The following is an 18,144-nucleotide window of genomic DNA, read 5'->3' as shown; positions in this document are numbered from 1 at the left end:
AAGTTGGTCGCATCTGTGCGCCCAAGTATTTTCATTTAGGTGCACCACAAACAAGATTCGCTGCCAGTACTTTTACTTATAATTTACTATAAGTACTCATTTTTAGGCGTATGTGCGACCAATTTTTATTCTTTTTATTAGGTCGCACAGCAACATACTCTTACATGTTGTTATTACATGTTATTGCAAATCAGGCATTCCAAACAGCAGAGAATTGCACCATTTAGAACAGCAGCTCCACTATTGATATATCCTTTTTATTTTCACAAATGCCCGCCATAGTTCGTGACTGCAAACACATGTTACCCAGTAACAAGCTCATAACTTATGAAACACGTGTCTTTTGATGATCTGAGCCGTTTGTGTTGTGAAATGGAGCAGAAGACAATAAATGCGAAGCAGAACAAAGATCTGTTCAAACATGCATGGTGCTAAGAGAATTATGGTCATAATCAGGCTTCTCTTTCTAATTCGAGTGCAGATATTTGCTTGACAACTCACTTAACCTCGTACTGTAATAGTTGTTTGTAAAAGCAAAGATTGATATTATTGTCTTGGTTCAATGCCATATTACAGACAAACATTGAACTGAGGAAATATCCAGCTTTTTGTGCAATGATCAGTAACAATTAGACATTTTTCTTGAAACAAAATGAGCATAAAGATTACAACGGCATCTTAAATGTGTGAATAATGTAGGGGAAGTGGTACAGTGTCACTGACACTTGATATAAAAATAAAATGCATTAGTGCTTTTAGCCGTTCCGGGAGACAGCAAAGTTTATTGTAGGAGTAAACAATCATAACGGGCTCTCAGTCGGGACTAACAGAGTTGTCACTTGGATGAGAGTGGACGTGAAAGGTTAGAGCAGCTGCGGTCTTGGCTCTGTCCCCTGACTCTGGTCTGTGAGATACATTTACCTAATCCTCGCATTGAGTCAGCTGACCTTTGATTCCCACAATGCACTGGGGCAGCCACGCTTTGTGCCAAGGTTAGCATTCAGGAGATCACTGCTTGAATGAGTCTGGGACAAGAGTGTGAGAGGGTTAAGTAATACTAGCTGTACTATGTTAAAGGAAAAGGCAGGACGGCTCTGAACAACATTCACATTCAAACATTTAGAGGATAAAGTTATGCACTTCATAACGTAGCATGTTGTTGTTTTGTTGATGAACTCTATGTACTCATCTGGAGGACTCAGTGATTTGTCAAGGTACTATCTACTATGCACTTATGTATCTTGACTCATGCAATGGGACCAGATATAGAAAGCCTTACCACAGAGTCAGGATTATACTTACTGTATTCAGAACCAATATGTGCTTATGCATACAGCCCCATCACTTATGATTACTACTCTTGTATATCTGGTACAGGAAGGAAATGACTATGTCTTCAATGAAAGAGCTGCCCGAAGTTGGATAGTAGTGATCACGAGCAATGACCCATTACTTTGCGTGTGGTCTCCTTGTTCGTGAGACCTCCGTGGCTCAACAGAGTGACCCCTACAGCTGCAATCTTTGTTACGGTTCATTTCTGGACCTGGACCTACAATTTATACAACACGATGATGGATGTAAAGTGACTCCAGGGAAAAATGTATATAGCAGTGTCGTGAAAGTGATTGAAGCCATTTACTCTTTTACTAAACGGCTGCTATGTTCTTGTGTCCAGGGCAAAGTGGTTTGGGGAAGTCCACTCTGATGAACACACTGTTTAAATCTAAAGTGAGTCGCAGGTCGGTCCAGCCCGATCCAGAGGAGAGGATCCCCAAGACTGTCGAGATCAAGTCTATCAGTCACGGTTTGTTGTTTTTTGCACTTGCATTTAGGCAAACACATGTGCTTCCTGTTAAACTCTTGACATGCGTAAGTGTTAATTTGTTCACACGGGACGTTTTGGTTTTTTATAGACATTGAGGAGAAAGGTGTGCGGATGAAGCTGACAGTTATCGACACGCCTGGCTTTGGAGATCAGATCAACAATGAAAACTGGTGAGCAGAGATGTTCTGCTGTGGAAATGTTTCCGAAACTGTTTCCATTCATTTTACAATTGTAATGCAAAAAAGTAGGAAGAATAACATGTACAAATATTAACTACCTTGTGCACACATCTGTCCCATGTTTGCATTCAGCTGGCAGCCCATCATGAAGTTCATCAACGATCAGTATGAAGCCTATCTGCAGGAGGAGATCAACATCGACAGGAAAAAAAGGATCCCAGACTCCAGAGTGCACTGCTGTATATACTTCATCCCTCCCACTGGACATTGGTAAGACTGCGCCCTCTCTCTCCCCCGTCCCCCTCTGCAGCAGCTGACATGAAGCAGATCTGCGGGGGAAACATCCCTCGGCCATTGTCTGTTCACAGTCCCTCAAACCACTAACACATCTGCACCAGCTTTTGTTCAACTCACTCTAGTGACCACATGTGGAAGTCGTTCTCTCTCACGGACACACAAGTATCGCTGTGGGAGTCCGTCGTGTTGCAGAAGGAAATCAAGCTTCTCACAAATCTGTAGAACTGCTGGGTTCAGAAGTGAGATTGCAGTGTGGTTTGATAAATGTAGCAGGTAGTAATTGTCACAAATACACATTACTAGGTTAGACGGTCATGGATTTTATTTGGGGATTTTGAATAGTAAATAACAAAACTCTGTTACCAAGAGCGAAAGAGCGGGAGGGATAACTGCATGGGTCTGTGCGTAAAACTCTGTGAAAACTCTAAAGGTGTTCCATTGGAAAAGCATGGGAGCTCCTGGAGTTCTCAAATATTTCTAGACTTTTTCTGTGCTTCCAAACAGAAAAAGGAACAAAAATCCCTGAACAGCCCTCGACACCAAGTCAGTGTGATGTTAAGATGACTTCACACCACAATTAATTGACAGTGTATTATTTTATTATTGGAATAGTTTAATTGGAAACTTTTTGTTACAACTTCATCCAAAACTGTAGTTGCATTAGTTGCCAAAATTTGGTTATATTCCAGTTTGTAATAGTTAATTATAGTTAACCTCTTAACCCCCACCTTAACCAAGTGCATTTTCTTCAGGTCAGCTTGACCCGAATCTAAAGGTTTACAGCCCATAGGCCAGAGTAATGCCTCATTTGAAAGCCCAGACCTAAAAAGTCATCTAAACTAATCTTTTTCCTCCTATTGTTGCCACTTTTTAGATTATTTTTTTTCTCCATTTTTTTTTGTTGCATTTTCATCACCCACTTTTTTCGTCACTTTTTTTTCATAACGTTTGTGTGGTTTTTCATCCTAATTTTTGTTGCTATTTGTGCACTTTGTTCAAGAAGCTTTTAGATTTGGATAAAGCCAACCTGGAGAAAATGTGCTCGGTTCAGGTGGGGTTAAGAGGTTAAATGGTACATAAAGTGAGTAGAAAAACAACACTGGTGTTAATGACAGGTATAGCTATTGTTTTACATTTATTCTGACCCTTTTTTTTTTTACTTATCACATATTTTAAACAAACCCAAGTGACGGACCACAAAACTGCGCATATCCTCTCAACACTTGAGCGATTCTCTCAGTTTCCCTCCATCAGTGGCCTCTGATATCTGCACGTCAACAGTTGTGCTCCTAACCGTTGTCCTAGCGAGAGGGGGTTGTGAGCGTGTTTGACAGAGCCTTCATCATGTGCTCATGTGGCTGCAGCTGCTCTTCTGCACTACGCTACACTACACACACACTGCAAGCCTTTGTGGAGCGTCTGGTGTGACACTGGTAATGCAGGACCCCCAGATTATAGTTTTACTTTGCTTTCCGTCCCAATGTCTCAGTGGAATCTTTTGGCCGTCAGTCAAATTCATCACAGTTTCACGACCGCAGTCCAACAATGGATATCGCAAATGGAAATAAATCCTAAACCATCGATGATAATCCTAACAGGCGTCTATCACTGAGACAGTTTTGAAAATTGCCTTCTATTTTGTTGGGTTTTACAAAAATCTTAAATATTGGTGTGTATCGACTCAAACGGCTCTAATGTAATGTTGCACATCAGTGAATCTTTAATATGTTTGGTTTCTGTGAGGTGGACAGTGGAGGGCAGCACAGCCTTGGCCTCAGAAGTCATTTCCCATAATGGCAGAGTCGCTGTTTTCCCTCGGGGTAGTTTGCTGCTTCCTCATTTAACACAAAAAGGAAGGCTGCACTTTGACACTTCTCCACTCAGGGCTTGTTTGTGGTTATGCAGCAGGAAAAAGCCACTGGGTTATGTGTAGGTTGTTCCAGATAGGCACCTTCTCTGTTTCTCTCCCATAAAAACGTGACCAGAATGCTTGCGTGCTGAAATGATAGCAGCATACATTGTGCATGCATATTTGGTGTCCAACATGTCAGTGCACTTAATTGCATACGTGCTGTCCCTAATTATTTTGTATTTACTCAGCCATGTGTAAATATGGCTTTTAATCCTGTATGTAAACATGTAAAGGCAACATTAGTTTAGCATTGCATTATTTTGAATCATGTGTAATATTAGATTATATAATTCTATAGCAATATCTTAAATATCAACGCAACCTTTATTCAACAGTGTCTGTTCTAAAGCCACATGGTAAAACAATTTGACTTTGTGTTTAGCCACTGTAACATATTTTCACACTTATCTGTTTTATGTAGATTTGCATGTATGGCTTATCCAAAGTGATCGGTGGCTGACATGTACTTGGATCGCCCTCTGGTGGATGTTGCATGCCACTGCATCAACATGTGACCAAAGACAAAGGAAATGCATCCCGGCCTTTAAACATCACTATGTTCACTGCTGGGTCATGTAAAACAGATGTAACGTGGTGAAGTTGGGTTAAAGGGGCCTCTTCTGTCCCATTTGTCGCCTGTATTGTGTGACTGAATTGCCCATGCTCATGCTTATCCGTGCAAGAGAAAAGGTTACATCTGCTTGTCTTTTTGTGTTTACAGCCTGCGGCCTCTTGATGTGGAGTTCATGAGACGTCTGAGCAAAGTGGTCAACATCGTACCTGTCATCGCCAAGGCCGACACGCTCACACTGGAAGAGAGGGATTTCTTCAAACAGACGGTGGGTGCCACAGTCATGCATGTAAATACTGTCAAATCTCCCATTTAAGAAATTAAACACACTAAAAGTTTGGAAGTGGTGACAAACTTTGGTTATAATTTCTATTTATTTAATATTTTCTATTGTGATAACAATCCAGCGACAGAACGCTATGGATTAGACATCCAGCATTACACTAATGATAGTGGCTTACACTTGTATTGTGCTTGACAAGCAATTATTCAATCAATCCACACTCAGTTAGTGATAATCTGCTATTTTAGCTGCATCTGCCCTGGGGACTGATGGAGGAGAGGCTGACAATCAGCGCCATTGGCCCCTCTGACCACGACTATCCACACACTCACACAGGCCACAGGTCTGGTTTGGGCAGGGCACGTGAATTCTCTTGCCTAAGGACATATTATAGTTTGCATCAGCGAAAGTCCGGAAGTCAAGTGACCAACCCTGAGCACATAAGTCAGTCTGTTTATTTAATTCTGGCCCATGAAGTGTCTTTTGAAATTCAGATTGTACAAACTTGCACCTATCATGTTCACATTAACGCTTCCATCCATTCCCATTCATTGAGAGGTTGTATTGCCAGTACAGTCTCTGTCGGTAACATGAGGAGGTGCCAGCCATCTGTCCCCACCCCCAGAGTACCTCTCAGGAGCACGCAGGACCATGGGAACTCGTGTATCGTCTCTGTTACTGCCATAGAGTCGGCCGTAGGTTCTTTCACCCAACTGTGACCTGCACCTGTTCAGCCTGGCGGATGTTCAAACCTCTGTCCTGGCACTGCTCTGCAGGCAGCTCCCTCATTACCACTGAATTATATGTGATTATACGGGTTCATTCAGGTTCACAGCTCTTTTATTTAAGAGGCTTTTAGAATTCAAGGTAAAGAGGCACTTGGGTAGAAATAGGAATTTCATTAAATTGATATGTACGGTCTTATGGTCAATATATTACAGTGTTTTCCAATCAAAAGTGGCACTGAAGTAAACATGACTTGCATTGAATTAATGTATGAAGAACTAGAAAGAGCAAGGAAACATGAGGATTTACTCCAGCATTTGCTCCTGTTGTGTTTATTTTATGCAAAAAAAAAAAGATTTTCAAATGTAATTTCTATGAAGTCATTAGGAAATGTCACTTATGGGTCAAGAAAAAAAATATAAAGACACCCTATATTTTACAAGGCAGCAGCCGGCTTAATTTTCGTATTATTGTATTAAGAAAATCACTCTTCAAGGACCACATGCCTTAGTTGACGTATAGACCGTCAAAAGTATATTTCATGTAATCAAAGATTCTGTACAGTTTTTGGACACTTCCTATAACCGCAATTTCTTAAGTTTAAAATTGCTGCAATGTCCTTCTCACAGCCCTTCTGCAATGCTTCATCTGGCATAATCCTTCAACTTCAAACTCTTCTTCAAACTTTTTGGATAATGCTCAAACTGCAAGAGACAGACCAACACCTGCCATCATCCATTCTGCCTTTTATTGCCCCCATGCCTCTTAATTCCATAATTTTGTCATTCATTTTCAGGATGAGGATTCACAATGGCAGTCTTGGCTATACCCTCTCCACCCCTTCGCCTAAACCGCTCCAATAGGTAACACAGCCAGGATTGAACTGCGGCCTGGCACAGAAGGAAGGCTGCCGGGCTCGAGCTTTTGCTTTGGTTGGCTGCTTCTGCACTGTGTGACCCTGAAGATTATTGACTGAAAACATCGTGTCCCTTTTTTTTTTTTTTTCTTGACATGTGAACTCAATAGACCCATTACGTCCGTCTGCCTGATCCTGCAGCTTTTGTGCACCATTGCCTCAATTTGGAAAAAGATTTGATGGAAATGCTTTTAATGTTATATACCAAACCAAATACAGGCTGAGCAGTCATTCCTCAAAATGTCATTATGAAATATATTTTCAATTGGCTGTCCTCTGTCCAACTGTGTCCTGTAAAGTACATTCAGAGACATTTAAAGTCGCCACCATCTTTTATTTCTGATCTAATTTTGAGCATTTTGCCCAATTACTGCGAATGGCTGTTCGTAAACACCAATGTTTGTGTCACTTTACAATGACCGATGACTAAGCCGCGGGGCAGTGGAGAGATGGGGGAAGATGGATGGAACCCCTGCACTTGATTGATTGTTTTGTTTCACCCGTCAGACTTCTTCTGTTTTCCAGCCTCCGACTCACTTGTCATTATAGAATACTTTGCCCTTGCTTTTAGTATTTGGTAGCTGTGCGGTCCCTGCAGGTTTAAGCTTCATTTATTGTCTTGATAACATTGCTTTGCTGTATTTGTCCTTGTGCAGATAAGGGAAGGGCTGCGCGCTAATGGAATCGACGTGTACCCTCAGAAAGAGTTTGACGAGGACGCAGAGGACAGGCTGATCAATGACAAGATCCGGGTAGGTCTTAAAATATACTTGGTCAATATGAAAATCTGCAAATAACTCTATTGATCTTGCGTTGTATAATTTGTTTGATAGGAGATGATTCCATTTGCGGTTGTGGGGAGTGACCAGGAATACCAGGTGAACGGGAAGAGAATCCTCGGGAGGAAAACAAAATGGGGGACTATAGAAGGTACTTGCACTTTTTTCCCCTCTATCTAAGGGGTAAAAGATATGTTGGAAGATCCGGCAAATATCTGAGATATATGTATATGAGTATGTTAAATGTTCTGGCCTGTCCCTCTTGTCTGTCACATCACACCAATCCAAAAAGTGCTGATTCACAAATTGGTCGGAACATGTTGAAAATGTAAATACAAAGGTCAAGCACAACTCTGTTAACTGGCAAGACCGCTTTTTCCTTTATTTTCATTTAATAAGTTAAAAGTACAAACAAATTTGGCTGCTGCTATTGTCATCCCCCTGTGTGGTCACACTCAAGCCCACAGCAGATTGTCTTCTAGTGGATAATGTGTAAAGTCCAGAGCCATTTAATCAGTCCATCTGGTGAAAGTGTCTGTGTGTTTTTGAGTGTGTCGCCAGGGAGACTTTGCTGACAGGAAGAGCAGATTTACTGTGGCTGTCCCACTTGCCAGCCCACATTAGCAGCATGCGGTAGCTCTGATACACTTTACATTAGTGACTTGGCCAGAGCTCTGCAATGGCCTGCCAGAGGAGACTCTGTGCAGGTGAATGTCCTCATCTCACCCTGCCGCACTGACAAACAAAGAAACAATGTTTGAGCAAACAAAATGTGGAAGTAGAGGACAAACAAAATGGTTTCAAACATTTCTTCCAAACCTTCAACACTTGATATGGTCTGTTAGCAGTAGAAAGTAGCTATTTTATGTCTCTCCTTGTGCTTCAATTTGAATTTGTTTTGTAAGACATGGACAATACACACACACACACACGTTTGTAATGCTATCTTAGTGAGGAAACTCATAGACCTAATGTATTACCCAGACCCTAAGCCCCTAACCCTAACCTTAATCCCAAACCTAACCCTAAAACCACATCTTGACCCTTCAAAGAAGTGAGGACCACCCAAAATGTCCTCACTTTCTAAATGTCCTCCCTCTGTTGGTTAAAAACTCAAACTGGTCCTCACAATGTTGTAATTACAAGACAACACACACAAACAAAAACACACGAATAAAATGACCTAATTTAAAAGCAGATATGTTGTGTGCCATTTTTGGGGGATTTTCCATCCGCAGTTTCAGGACAGGTTGTGGGTTGTTGCTAACACACATGTGAAAGGGCATGCAGCTACTTTTGTGTGTGACATACAACAGAGATTATTTATCCCTCTCCATGTGGAAGCTAGCCAGGCTTGAATGGTCAGACTAGCTCAATGCCATGAGTCAATGTCTCTGGGTCCTGCACTGATGCTAAGTAAACCTCTCCTGCATAAGACATCCAGACTCCCACCTCATTTATCCTCTCGGACGCCATTGTTTTTCTCTCTAATGCATTTTCATTTTATACCCACGTTTTGAACAACTGCACTCATGCTCTTTGTCATGATCATCAGCATCAATGTAGCCACTTCAATAGTTTAGTGCACTTAAAGATCAAAGCACAGACGGTGAAGGAAGAGCACATCTTGCAAACTAACTGAAGGCACTATCACCAATTAAATGTGTCTCGAGTCAACATTTCAATGTGTGCAATTTATATTTTTGTACATTGACGCATCCCTAGTCTTCCCCTTGGTCCTGGCACAGCTTGCTTTCTTAACAAGTTATTAGAGCTCTCCTTGGTCATGACTAATCAGGGCTCGCAGTCCCAGCAGTTATTTCACTTCACTCCTTTCAAAGTGAATTTAATTTCCTGCCCATGGATTTCAAAGCTTTACATAAATAGCACCCACCTCTTTTCATTTACGCCCTTGACATAATCTATAATTTAAGCGCGTGTTAGCCCGACCGGAGGCAGCAGAAGCTTGTCATGGGAAGTTTGTTAAAACGTCTCACTTAAATTTTTCCAATCAAAGGGGGGGGGGGGGGGGGGGGGGGAGCTGAGATACATTAAATTGCTTGAAAGAGGAGTGTGTTATCTGGGCTTAAGGAAATTGCTGCACGTGTCATGTTTGAGGATGCCCTTGAGTTGACTTTAATGTGCAATATTACCATCTAGTGGCCATTACAGAAATTACTGCAGCAATTTGGGTTTAGTGCTACTGTACTTGAATTATTTTTGTGCTTTGACATTTTCTTTTTATCTTTGCAGTTGAGAATATTGCACACTGCGAGTTTGCCTACCTGCGAGATCTCCTCATTAGGTAAGGAACACAAGTGTGTGTGTGTTTTTTTAAATTTTTTATTTGTTCCAAGCCTGAATAAATGAAAAGAGTGTTTTAGTGGAAAGAGCATCTGGCATTAAACATTCCCATGTCAAATTTAGTCACAATAAAAACCAAACAAACACTCTGAGCGATGCTGTGTTGCCGTGACAACCATAAAGAAAAATCATTCGAGCGTCCTTAAACTCGACTGACACTTTTGTCTAATCTCCAGGACGCACATGCAGAACATCAAAGACATCACGGGGAGCATCCACTACGAGACATACCGGGTCCGGCGGTTAAACGAATCGAACGTCCACGCCAACTCTCAGTCGTCCGGGCATCCTGTCCTCCAGCCGAAAACCAACGGTCAGATTGACACTCCGCCTAACCCGGTGCAAGCCAACGGAGTGCACGCCACACAGCACGAGGCCCTGTCCCACGAGATGTAGATGGAGATCACTGCCAAAAAAAAAAAAAAATGAATACAAAAAAATAATAATCAGGAAGTAATTATGTACATGGTCATATAAATATTCAGTTTACATGAAAAATTTCCATTCTTATGCTGTGAAATCTGTTGTTTTAGCTTAGATACTACCTATATCGCAACAATTATTTAAGTGTGCCTAAAGTCATCCCAGTCAGCATTTACAGCATTTACCCTGCAATCTTATACCATATACACATTTCCGTTCAGATGTATTTCTAATTATGGAGCGTTTATAGTTGCCTTGACTGCTGTAGTAGCTAAAGCAGCGATTCATTTCAGTTTGGAAGGGAAATATAATGACACACCACTGTATTCCAATAATGTTGTACCTTTACAAATACATACACACCCACCACCACCACCCCATTGGTCGTCATTGATAGTTTATATAGGATTATTTAGGGATGTTTAGTTCTTACAAAAGACACGTTTTGCTTGGAAGACATTGTTGACACCTCCACAGTGTACACCGTCATTGTAGTGTGGAGCAGATTTGACACGCAAAAATTGGGTTCCTTGCATTTTTGTCTTACAGTGACGTTTTTAAACCTCTGTTGCCAGTCCAGTGTGTCTTCATATTGTGTTATGCCATATGTGTTTTTACAGTGCTTGATCACTATTGTATTTTTATTGTTGTCGCACATGACGAGATGTTATTGTAAATGAAAGTGATTTGTGCAACCGTTGTTTCCATTTTTTCTGACAGTAAACCAAATAAAAAGTTTTTGTTCTAAAGAGAAGCACATGTACCTGCATTGATCATGAATACGTATTTATGTGTATGTTAAATGTAATGTAGTGAATCGCTTGATCCTTCATTCTGAGCGTTGTAAACTTACAGCCTTGTTGCAGGGTGAGTTCTTCAGACCTCTTTGTTTGACTCTGTGCGTTTTATCACAACTGTCCTTTTATTACATTGTACACCCATTCACCAATTTATAAAACTCTGTCTCTCTTTTAATAACGACAAAGTTGCAGGTATTTTAAATTAACTGAATGAACTTCCTACAAAGTTCCTATATTTTTTACACAAGAAGTTAACGTTTTCCAAGAGGGTTACCGAGTCACACTTTGTTTACTGTTGTATAGACCTTGTTGTAATGGTATTCTAGAGTAGACTGAAGGGTTGTCTTTGACATCTTTAAGAATAAAAATGATATTTTTGTTGTTTTAATCTTGCGTCTTGTGTTGTGTGTTGTGGGAGAGATGTTAAGAAATGTTGTTCTTTCAAAATATATATTTAATTGAAATAAGCCCATGTTAACCAATCAGCATCTTGTAGGTGGAGCGTGACGAACCAAAACGTGGAGGCCTTTTTTTCAGCACGTGGCGTGTTTCCTGCAAGAATAAATGTATCTTTTTTAAATCATAGATACATTTTGTCCTGCCTTTAAACGGCATGTTATTGTGGTGATTGTTATAATCGAGGTCGCACCGCAGCTCGAAATTAAGCCAGATAAGATTTTATAAACCCAGGCAATGCTAAGTAGCTTAGCATGTAGTACTTCTAGAAGACATAAGATCCTGTGTATACGATCTTGTAGCCTATACCTTATTTTTTGTCACTACGCTTTTGCACATTTACCTTGTTTTGTCTTTGATGCACATTTTCTATCTGCATTTTTCCACTGTGAGCTCATCCAATAAGGTCATCTCTTGGTATAAATGGCCCATTTGAATGTTGTATCTGGAAAAGTTGACTGCCAGTCCAATAACTTCTCATTCACTCCTCCACAAAAGGCTAAACAATAGCATAATATGGAGGATATGTTGATGCGGCTTTACAGTCGGGTTGCACCGCTCAATAGCTGGTTATTTACACCTTTGTTGTCGCACTCTTCCTCAGCCTCCCCGCTGGCTGTAATGTGACGTTTGTGGAAGGTCATTGTCACCTTTTACGCTGCAGCTCTTACAGCGGTTGTGCAGGAGTTTCGAGACTCCAGCGTGATGGGAAGACTCAGCGTGACGGCGGATGACACTTGAAGGTGAGAGACGCTGACATATTTCACTCTCTGGGGTGACAACTCTTGACACTGTTACTGAGGCTAGTAGCAATGTCTAAATCTTCATATATATGTGCACATAGGCCCATCTCCACCATTGTCTTTCTTCCTGATTTCCAGTGCTGCCCATAGACCAGTGTTTCCCAACCAGGGGTACGGGGACCCCTGGGGGTACTCAAGGACCTAGCAGGGGGTACTCAAGGACCTAGCAGGGGGTACTTGGAACTATTTCAGATTGAAAAAGGGGAAAATGTAACATAGTTTTTTATAGGAAAAGCTATATTTTTTCAGTAAATTGTGTTGCTTTGGGAGAATTTTAGGTTTATTTTGACTGCAACATTGTCCCTTTTCTTACAAATACTACTTTTTAAGTACCGTAATTACTTTCTAAATAAACTAACACCCTTGTGGTAGGGGGTACACAGTTGACCACTGAAAGGCCAAAGGGGTATGAAAGACAATTACGCTGGGAACCACTGCCATAGACTTCTATATACCAATTGTACCAATATATCAAATTTTTATATAGTCAGTGTGTAAATGCCATGTCATTTTTGGCTAAAATTTAGATTTGTGTTTTAAAACTGTCCAAACAGTGCTGAATGTGTAGGTATCACTGGCCTCTGCCTTTAAAACTTGTCTCAGTCATCTCTATAAGGATTCTGATGTGTGTGTTAATGTTTTTTCCTATTTCTCTTTTTAAAAACCTTTAAAAAATAAAGATATGCCTGGAGGCTGACAAAATGTGGTAAGACAATATCCCGACACTATTTCTTCATTCATCTTTATCTGAGAGACAAGTTTGTGAAATGATTGACAGTGAAACAACAAGTACTGATTGCATCATTCTGTTCATTGTGTCTTGTTTCTACCTAAGAGAACATAGAGACCAACATGATGATTTCCACTGAGCGAGTTTTCCATCTGTTGACCGTCCATGATGATCCGGCAAACGGTTGGTGCACTGTCCACACACTCAAGCTCGTCTTCCGGCAGCTTCTGTCTCCTCCAGAGCTACAGACATACTCTTTTATGTCTTACAGACCTGCTGCGGCAATCTTTACCCCCCCCCAAAAAAACTTCAATTTCTACCTTCAACCCACTTTGTGCCCCTCGCCAATCTGCAGAGAGCCACCCGTGTATTCGACAAGGTAATCTGCCTGTAATTAACATGCGTTCGTTAACGGTTTCGCATTTATTAAAGCGATGCATGCTAATGGCGCTCCAGTTTTGCTTGCGTCCGATTTACTGTTTGTGTCTGATGAACCGAATTACAAACGCGTCTGCAGACAATAACCGTGTATTCCCTTATCGTTTGCCCGGTCCACCCTTGAGCTCTGCCAGCGCCGAGTTAAGGCGCCCTGTTTGTTGTTGTATGCTAATGCGCTATGCCCATCTGTTTCTTTGCTTCATTTGGGTTTAGCTTGCTTGTAGCCATGTTCCTGCTCCTTCTGCCCGAGACATTTCCACCCAGTGCCCCCCCCATCCATCCACACGCCTCCACCTCCTTCGCAGTCTCCCTGATCTCGCCAATATTCAGCATCATGGTGCCCGTCTGCCTGGATGGTTGCCAGCTCACTCAGGCAGGGAGGAGGAGGAATCCAGTCTGGAAATGCAAATGTGGCTTGTTTTGATTAAAAGATCGGCTGCGTATTTCATTAAAGTCACCAGTGGAGGTGGGAGAGGAGTATAGGCACACCTCTCCGGGGAGGCAAAGGTTGTTTAGCTGAAGTGAATGTTGTAGGAGCTGCTGTTTAGTGCTGTGGAGGGGAACAAATAGTACAGACAAAAGAGCTGCCCAGGGACAGCTTTGGGCTTAATGGGGCTGACTGACTGACACATCAGCTAAAAACCCACACTGATGCATATGTGTGAATGAACGCTCGCTGCATGTTAACAACAGCAATTGACAGTGAAATATAGACCCCCCCCCGTCCGTCCGTCAGCTTTCAGGGTGCTTAGACATTGCAAGACAGTGGCTCTTCTTACCCTCAAACTGCCAAAGACCGAGCGTCTACCTGCGAATGTGGTAATAAAAAGTGCAATGACTTCACATGTGGCCGTCTTTTACAGTGTGACAGCTCCCTTGAGGACTCTGTGAATAAAAAAGACGACTTCTCGCAATATTCTCCGAAGGATTTTTCTTCTTTTAAGATTGACCTTGACCAGTCTTCTGATGCAAGCGTGTACAATACAGTCCAAACACTGTGCACCTAAACATGAAGAAGTAAAAGTATTTAGGAACAAAGGACAGCACTTAGGAGAGCATAGGCCAATAACAGTGTCTCTATTTGGATTCTGTAAGTGTTTGCATTTACGAGTCAGTTGAGCAACAGTCTTTTCGACACCTATCTAAACTTGCTCACCCTTCTTCTCTTTGGGTTTGACCTTGAACACACATTCTTTGCCGTCTTTGTGTATATTCAGAACAAACTTGCGTTGTTGCAAAGCTGACATGAGGTCACGCACATGTCACTTTCTTCTTTTAAGCGCTGTCCTCGCTTTAGCTGATGCTGGCGGGTGATTTATAGGTGAGAGAGCCCCATGAGGTCAGGGGGTGGGAGTCGGGACGTGCGGGGATGGATCTGTTGGCATCGAGCCAGCTCCCTATGAATTCAAAGACATGGCGGGTGTGGGGGGAGATTGCAGCAGTGGTCGCTCTGCATAATCAATCAGAAACAATGGGGGGACAGAGCCAGTGATTGTGTCTGCCTTGACAAGGCTGATTGTATTTATGCAGCGATGGGAGCAAGGAGGAGCCACATTTAAAGGGATAGGGAGTTAGGTGTGGGCAGGGGCGGTGAGAGCTGTAATGGGTGGACCCCACTACAAAGCCAAGGACATACTGTATATCCGGGAGGGACTGATTGAATACCATGCCAATAAAAGAAGCCGGTTTCATGCACCATTGACTGAGTTGGCATCCGGACTGTCATGCTGAGATGAAATCCCCGTGGAGGTCATGATAATGTGAATTGCATTTTGTTCCTCTGAGAAAGAATCCCTCACAGCTAATTTTATTTCCAGTTTTGGTTGTTCCTTATACACAATATACCATAGATCCAATGTTTTAATAATATGTCAAAACAAGGAAAAAATTGGATAGGATTTCTTTGAAAAGATGAAATTCTGAAGCACAATGGGTGGGGAATATAATCAGGTTGTATCTGCTGTGCACATACAACCTGGGATATTGCCCTTTTATTTTCTCTGTAGGTAGAGCAGCGTGCCCTACTACAGTCTAATAGTGTCTCCCCTGCTATGAACTTTACTCTGTCACGATTTCATTGAGCCTCAGCCTTCCAGCTAAATGTATTAGTGGAAGTCACATATTGATGCTGAATTTGACAAGGACGGTCACTACTCGTGTATATAATTTAATCTGGATGACATTATACTGTGGGTTTAAGCATTATCATATAAAAAAGATATACAAGCCCCCAAAAAATAGGACTGGGTATCTTTCAATTGTTTCAATGCAATTACTTTTATTTATTTGTTTTTAATATTTATTTGAATTGGAAGAATAACCAAGTAATTCTCTTTAGCGCTGTTTCTGGACCCATCAGGCATCAAAACTTGGTAAATAAATAAATTATTTATTTAGTTTTCGATTCCAATTCCTATTTTTAATACCATTGCCCTGTAGCAGGTGTATTTTCCTGCCTGTGATGCTTTGCTGCCTCCTGCTGCCTCCCTGTGGTAAAAGCACGCTCTAAAAGCTCATTTCCTACTGCCAGCCCATGACATTAATTCATATACTGATCTGTGAGCCCCTTGGAGCCCTCCTCACTCCATCCATGTCTCCTCCTTCCGCTGTTCGCTCACTCATCTTATCAATTCACTGTTTTCTCTGGGAAAATATAAGTTAAGCTCACCTTATTTACATTTATATGATCAGATTTTCACCCTTATGGATGGTATGCAAATTTGCCCTTTTCTCTGCCTTAGCCACTGCCTGTGTAGATTTGTTGCGAGGCGCTGAAAAAATAGCATTGCCCTCTAGGAAGAAGGAGACCTAACTTAGGATTTCTGGACCTCATGAATTTTGTAATGATCAATTTTGTTTACCGTTGCTGGCTTGAAGTCTTATCTGGATAGCTTGAGTTGGCGATATATAACAGAAGATGGATTCACAGCTGAAATGTCATTTTATATACCCCTTTATATACCCTTGGCTACTGCCCCTGCAATGTCGTGCATATGATTTCTCATTTCTCCATCTGATGGCCTCTTATTACACTCGCCTGTCTTTGTGTTTGTGGCTTGTGACTGGGCTCTGGCAGGAATTGCTCGGGCACCGGTCACATCTGAAACTCTCAGTGAGTTGGATCAGAGGGAAATGAAATGTAAATGTAGAGGATGGCAGGACAAACGCAGCCGTATATAGAGCATGTGTGAGAATTAGGCCGGAATTTGTTGTTTGTAGGGCTGGACTGTACACAGCCCTACTGTACAGGGGCCGTACAGTGCATTAAACTGCAGGAAAGTTTAAGTTTTTGTTTGAGCTGAGGTTTGTATAAAGGGTCTGTCTAAGTTCATGAATCAGCTAAATGGATAGTGTTTTAGTATGAAATAATAATATGAAATCAAGATCGAGCAATATAGCAACACAAAAAAGAGCCTAGACTTTGACTGAAGCTCAAAAATCTTCAAGTTCAGGGGTAAACACTTCTTCAGTATTGCCACCAAACTTTCATCTCACAATAGGAAATACTATGTCTATGCTGAAGATTTTGAAAGTGGTAGGTCACTCCTGTATCAATAAGCAAAATTGTAGATTTTAGTTTTTACGTATGGCCAATCTAAATGTGAGCAGATATCATTTTTTACTATTGTTGAAAATCACAATACAAAAAGAAGAAAAGCCAACAACCTTTTTTCATCTGCAACATTTACACAGTACTGTATATTGGTAAAACCTGTGTGACCTAATATAAAATGGTCAGAGCATGCACCACTCTGCTTTTGTGTGTGGGTGTGTGTGTGTGTGTGTTTGCCGGTGTGTGTCCAGCAGACGCAAGAGAGGGACTAGCACTCGAGCAAATTGCTTTCTGGCAGCATATTGCCAGCGCCTGTCTTTATTCCTTGGGATAGAGGAGACACATCTCGCATGATTACAGCCTCAGAATCAAACTGACAATACTGGCCTGCCCTGCTCAACCCGAGCTCTGTGCGCACACATTCCTGTGGTCCATACCGTTCTAGACGGGCCTAATGAAACGCTGATGTGCAATATTTAACTGACGCTTCAGCCTAATAATATAATCAGGTAATAAGAAATTCATTTTCTCCCTGGCTGCACTTTGACTGGACTGTTGATACATACAGAAGCAGTGGTGATGATTGTACAGTGTACTTTTCCCAAATATATTTCACACATGTAATGCATTTGATCCTGTTTTTATTGTCCACAGAGCTTTACACAGTACTTTTTGTGTTTTAGTTTTAGCTGTAGGAGCCAGTGCACTGAGGAGCACTTGACATGACCATCACACAGTGGAGCAGAGCAAGATGGATCCAACAAGTAAACACTTGGTGACAGTGGCCTGCAGCGTTTGTCAATACAGTGACAGACAGTTTTTGACGTCCCTGGTGTTTTTAAAGTGTGCATAGCTGAGCTCATGTTGCAGCCTTTACATACAAGAAATAAGACATGACAGATGTTGTTGTCTGTTACAACCTTGCCATGTTAAGTAAGGATTGTTTATTGACTGTGGGAAAGAAGCGTCAATTGGTTTGTCTTTTCTCTCTAATATCTCCGTGTGCATCCTCTCCCTTTCTCTGCCTGCTGATGCTTGGCCTTGTGTTGTTAATTAGGAGGCAGGAGTCCATCGGTGTCACTGCTCTAG

The 18,144-nt window shown here is 41.6% G+C and overlaps 2 protein-coding genes across 9 annotated transcripts in view; both read left to right on the top strand.

Annotated features, from left to right (window-relative positions):
• Positions 1-11,376, top strand: part of septin9b (septin 9b) — a 63,764-nt gene extending 52,388 nt beyond the window's left edge. For 5 of the 6 annotated variants that reach the window (XM_079554334.1, XM_079554335.1, XM_079554333.1 and 2 more), the window contains 8 exons: positions 1,676-1,804; positions 1,914-1,995; positions 2,137-2,274; positions 4,935-5,052; positions 7,366-7,461; positions 7,543-7,639; positions 9,742-9,793; positions 10,029-11,375. In XM_079554334.1, coding sequence (XP_079410460.1) covers positions 1,676-1,804; positions 1,914-1,995; positions 2,137-2,274; positions 4,935-5,052; positions 7,366-7,461; positions 7,543-7,639; positions 9,742-9,793; positions 10,029-10,248 — 932 coding nt within the window. In that variant the 3' untranslated portion in view covers positions 10,249-11,375. Of the gene's footprint in view, positions 1-1,675; positions 1,805-1,913; positions 1,996-2,136; positions 2,275-4,934; positions 5,053-7,365; positions 7,462-7,542; positions 7,640-9,741; positions 9,794-10,028 lie in introns of all 6 variants that reach the window. The other variant, XM_079554336.1, reaches the window with a different exon arrangement.
• A 1,908-nt stretch (positions 11,377-13,284) lies between these two features.
• Positions 13,285-18,144, top strand: part of tnrc6c2 (trinucleotide repeat containing adaptor 6C2) — a 103,964-nt gene continuing 99,104 nt past the window's right edge. For all 3 annotated transcript variants that reach the window (XM_079554318.1, XM_079554312.1, XM_079554313.1), the window contains exon 1: positions 13,285-13,443. The gene's annotated coding sequence lies outside the window, so the exon portion shown is untranslated. The remainder of the gene's footprint in view (positions 13,444-18,144) is intronic.

This window comes from Gobius niger, assembly GCF_951799975.1.
Source record: "Gobius niger genome assembly, chromosome: 3".
NCBI lineage: Eukaryota > Metazoa > Chordata > Actinopteri > Gobiiformes > Gobiidae > Gobius > Gobius niger.
The sequence above is the reverse complement of the archived record's forward strand: the minus strand, read 5'-3'. Positions and strand labels throughout refer to the sequence as shown.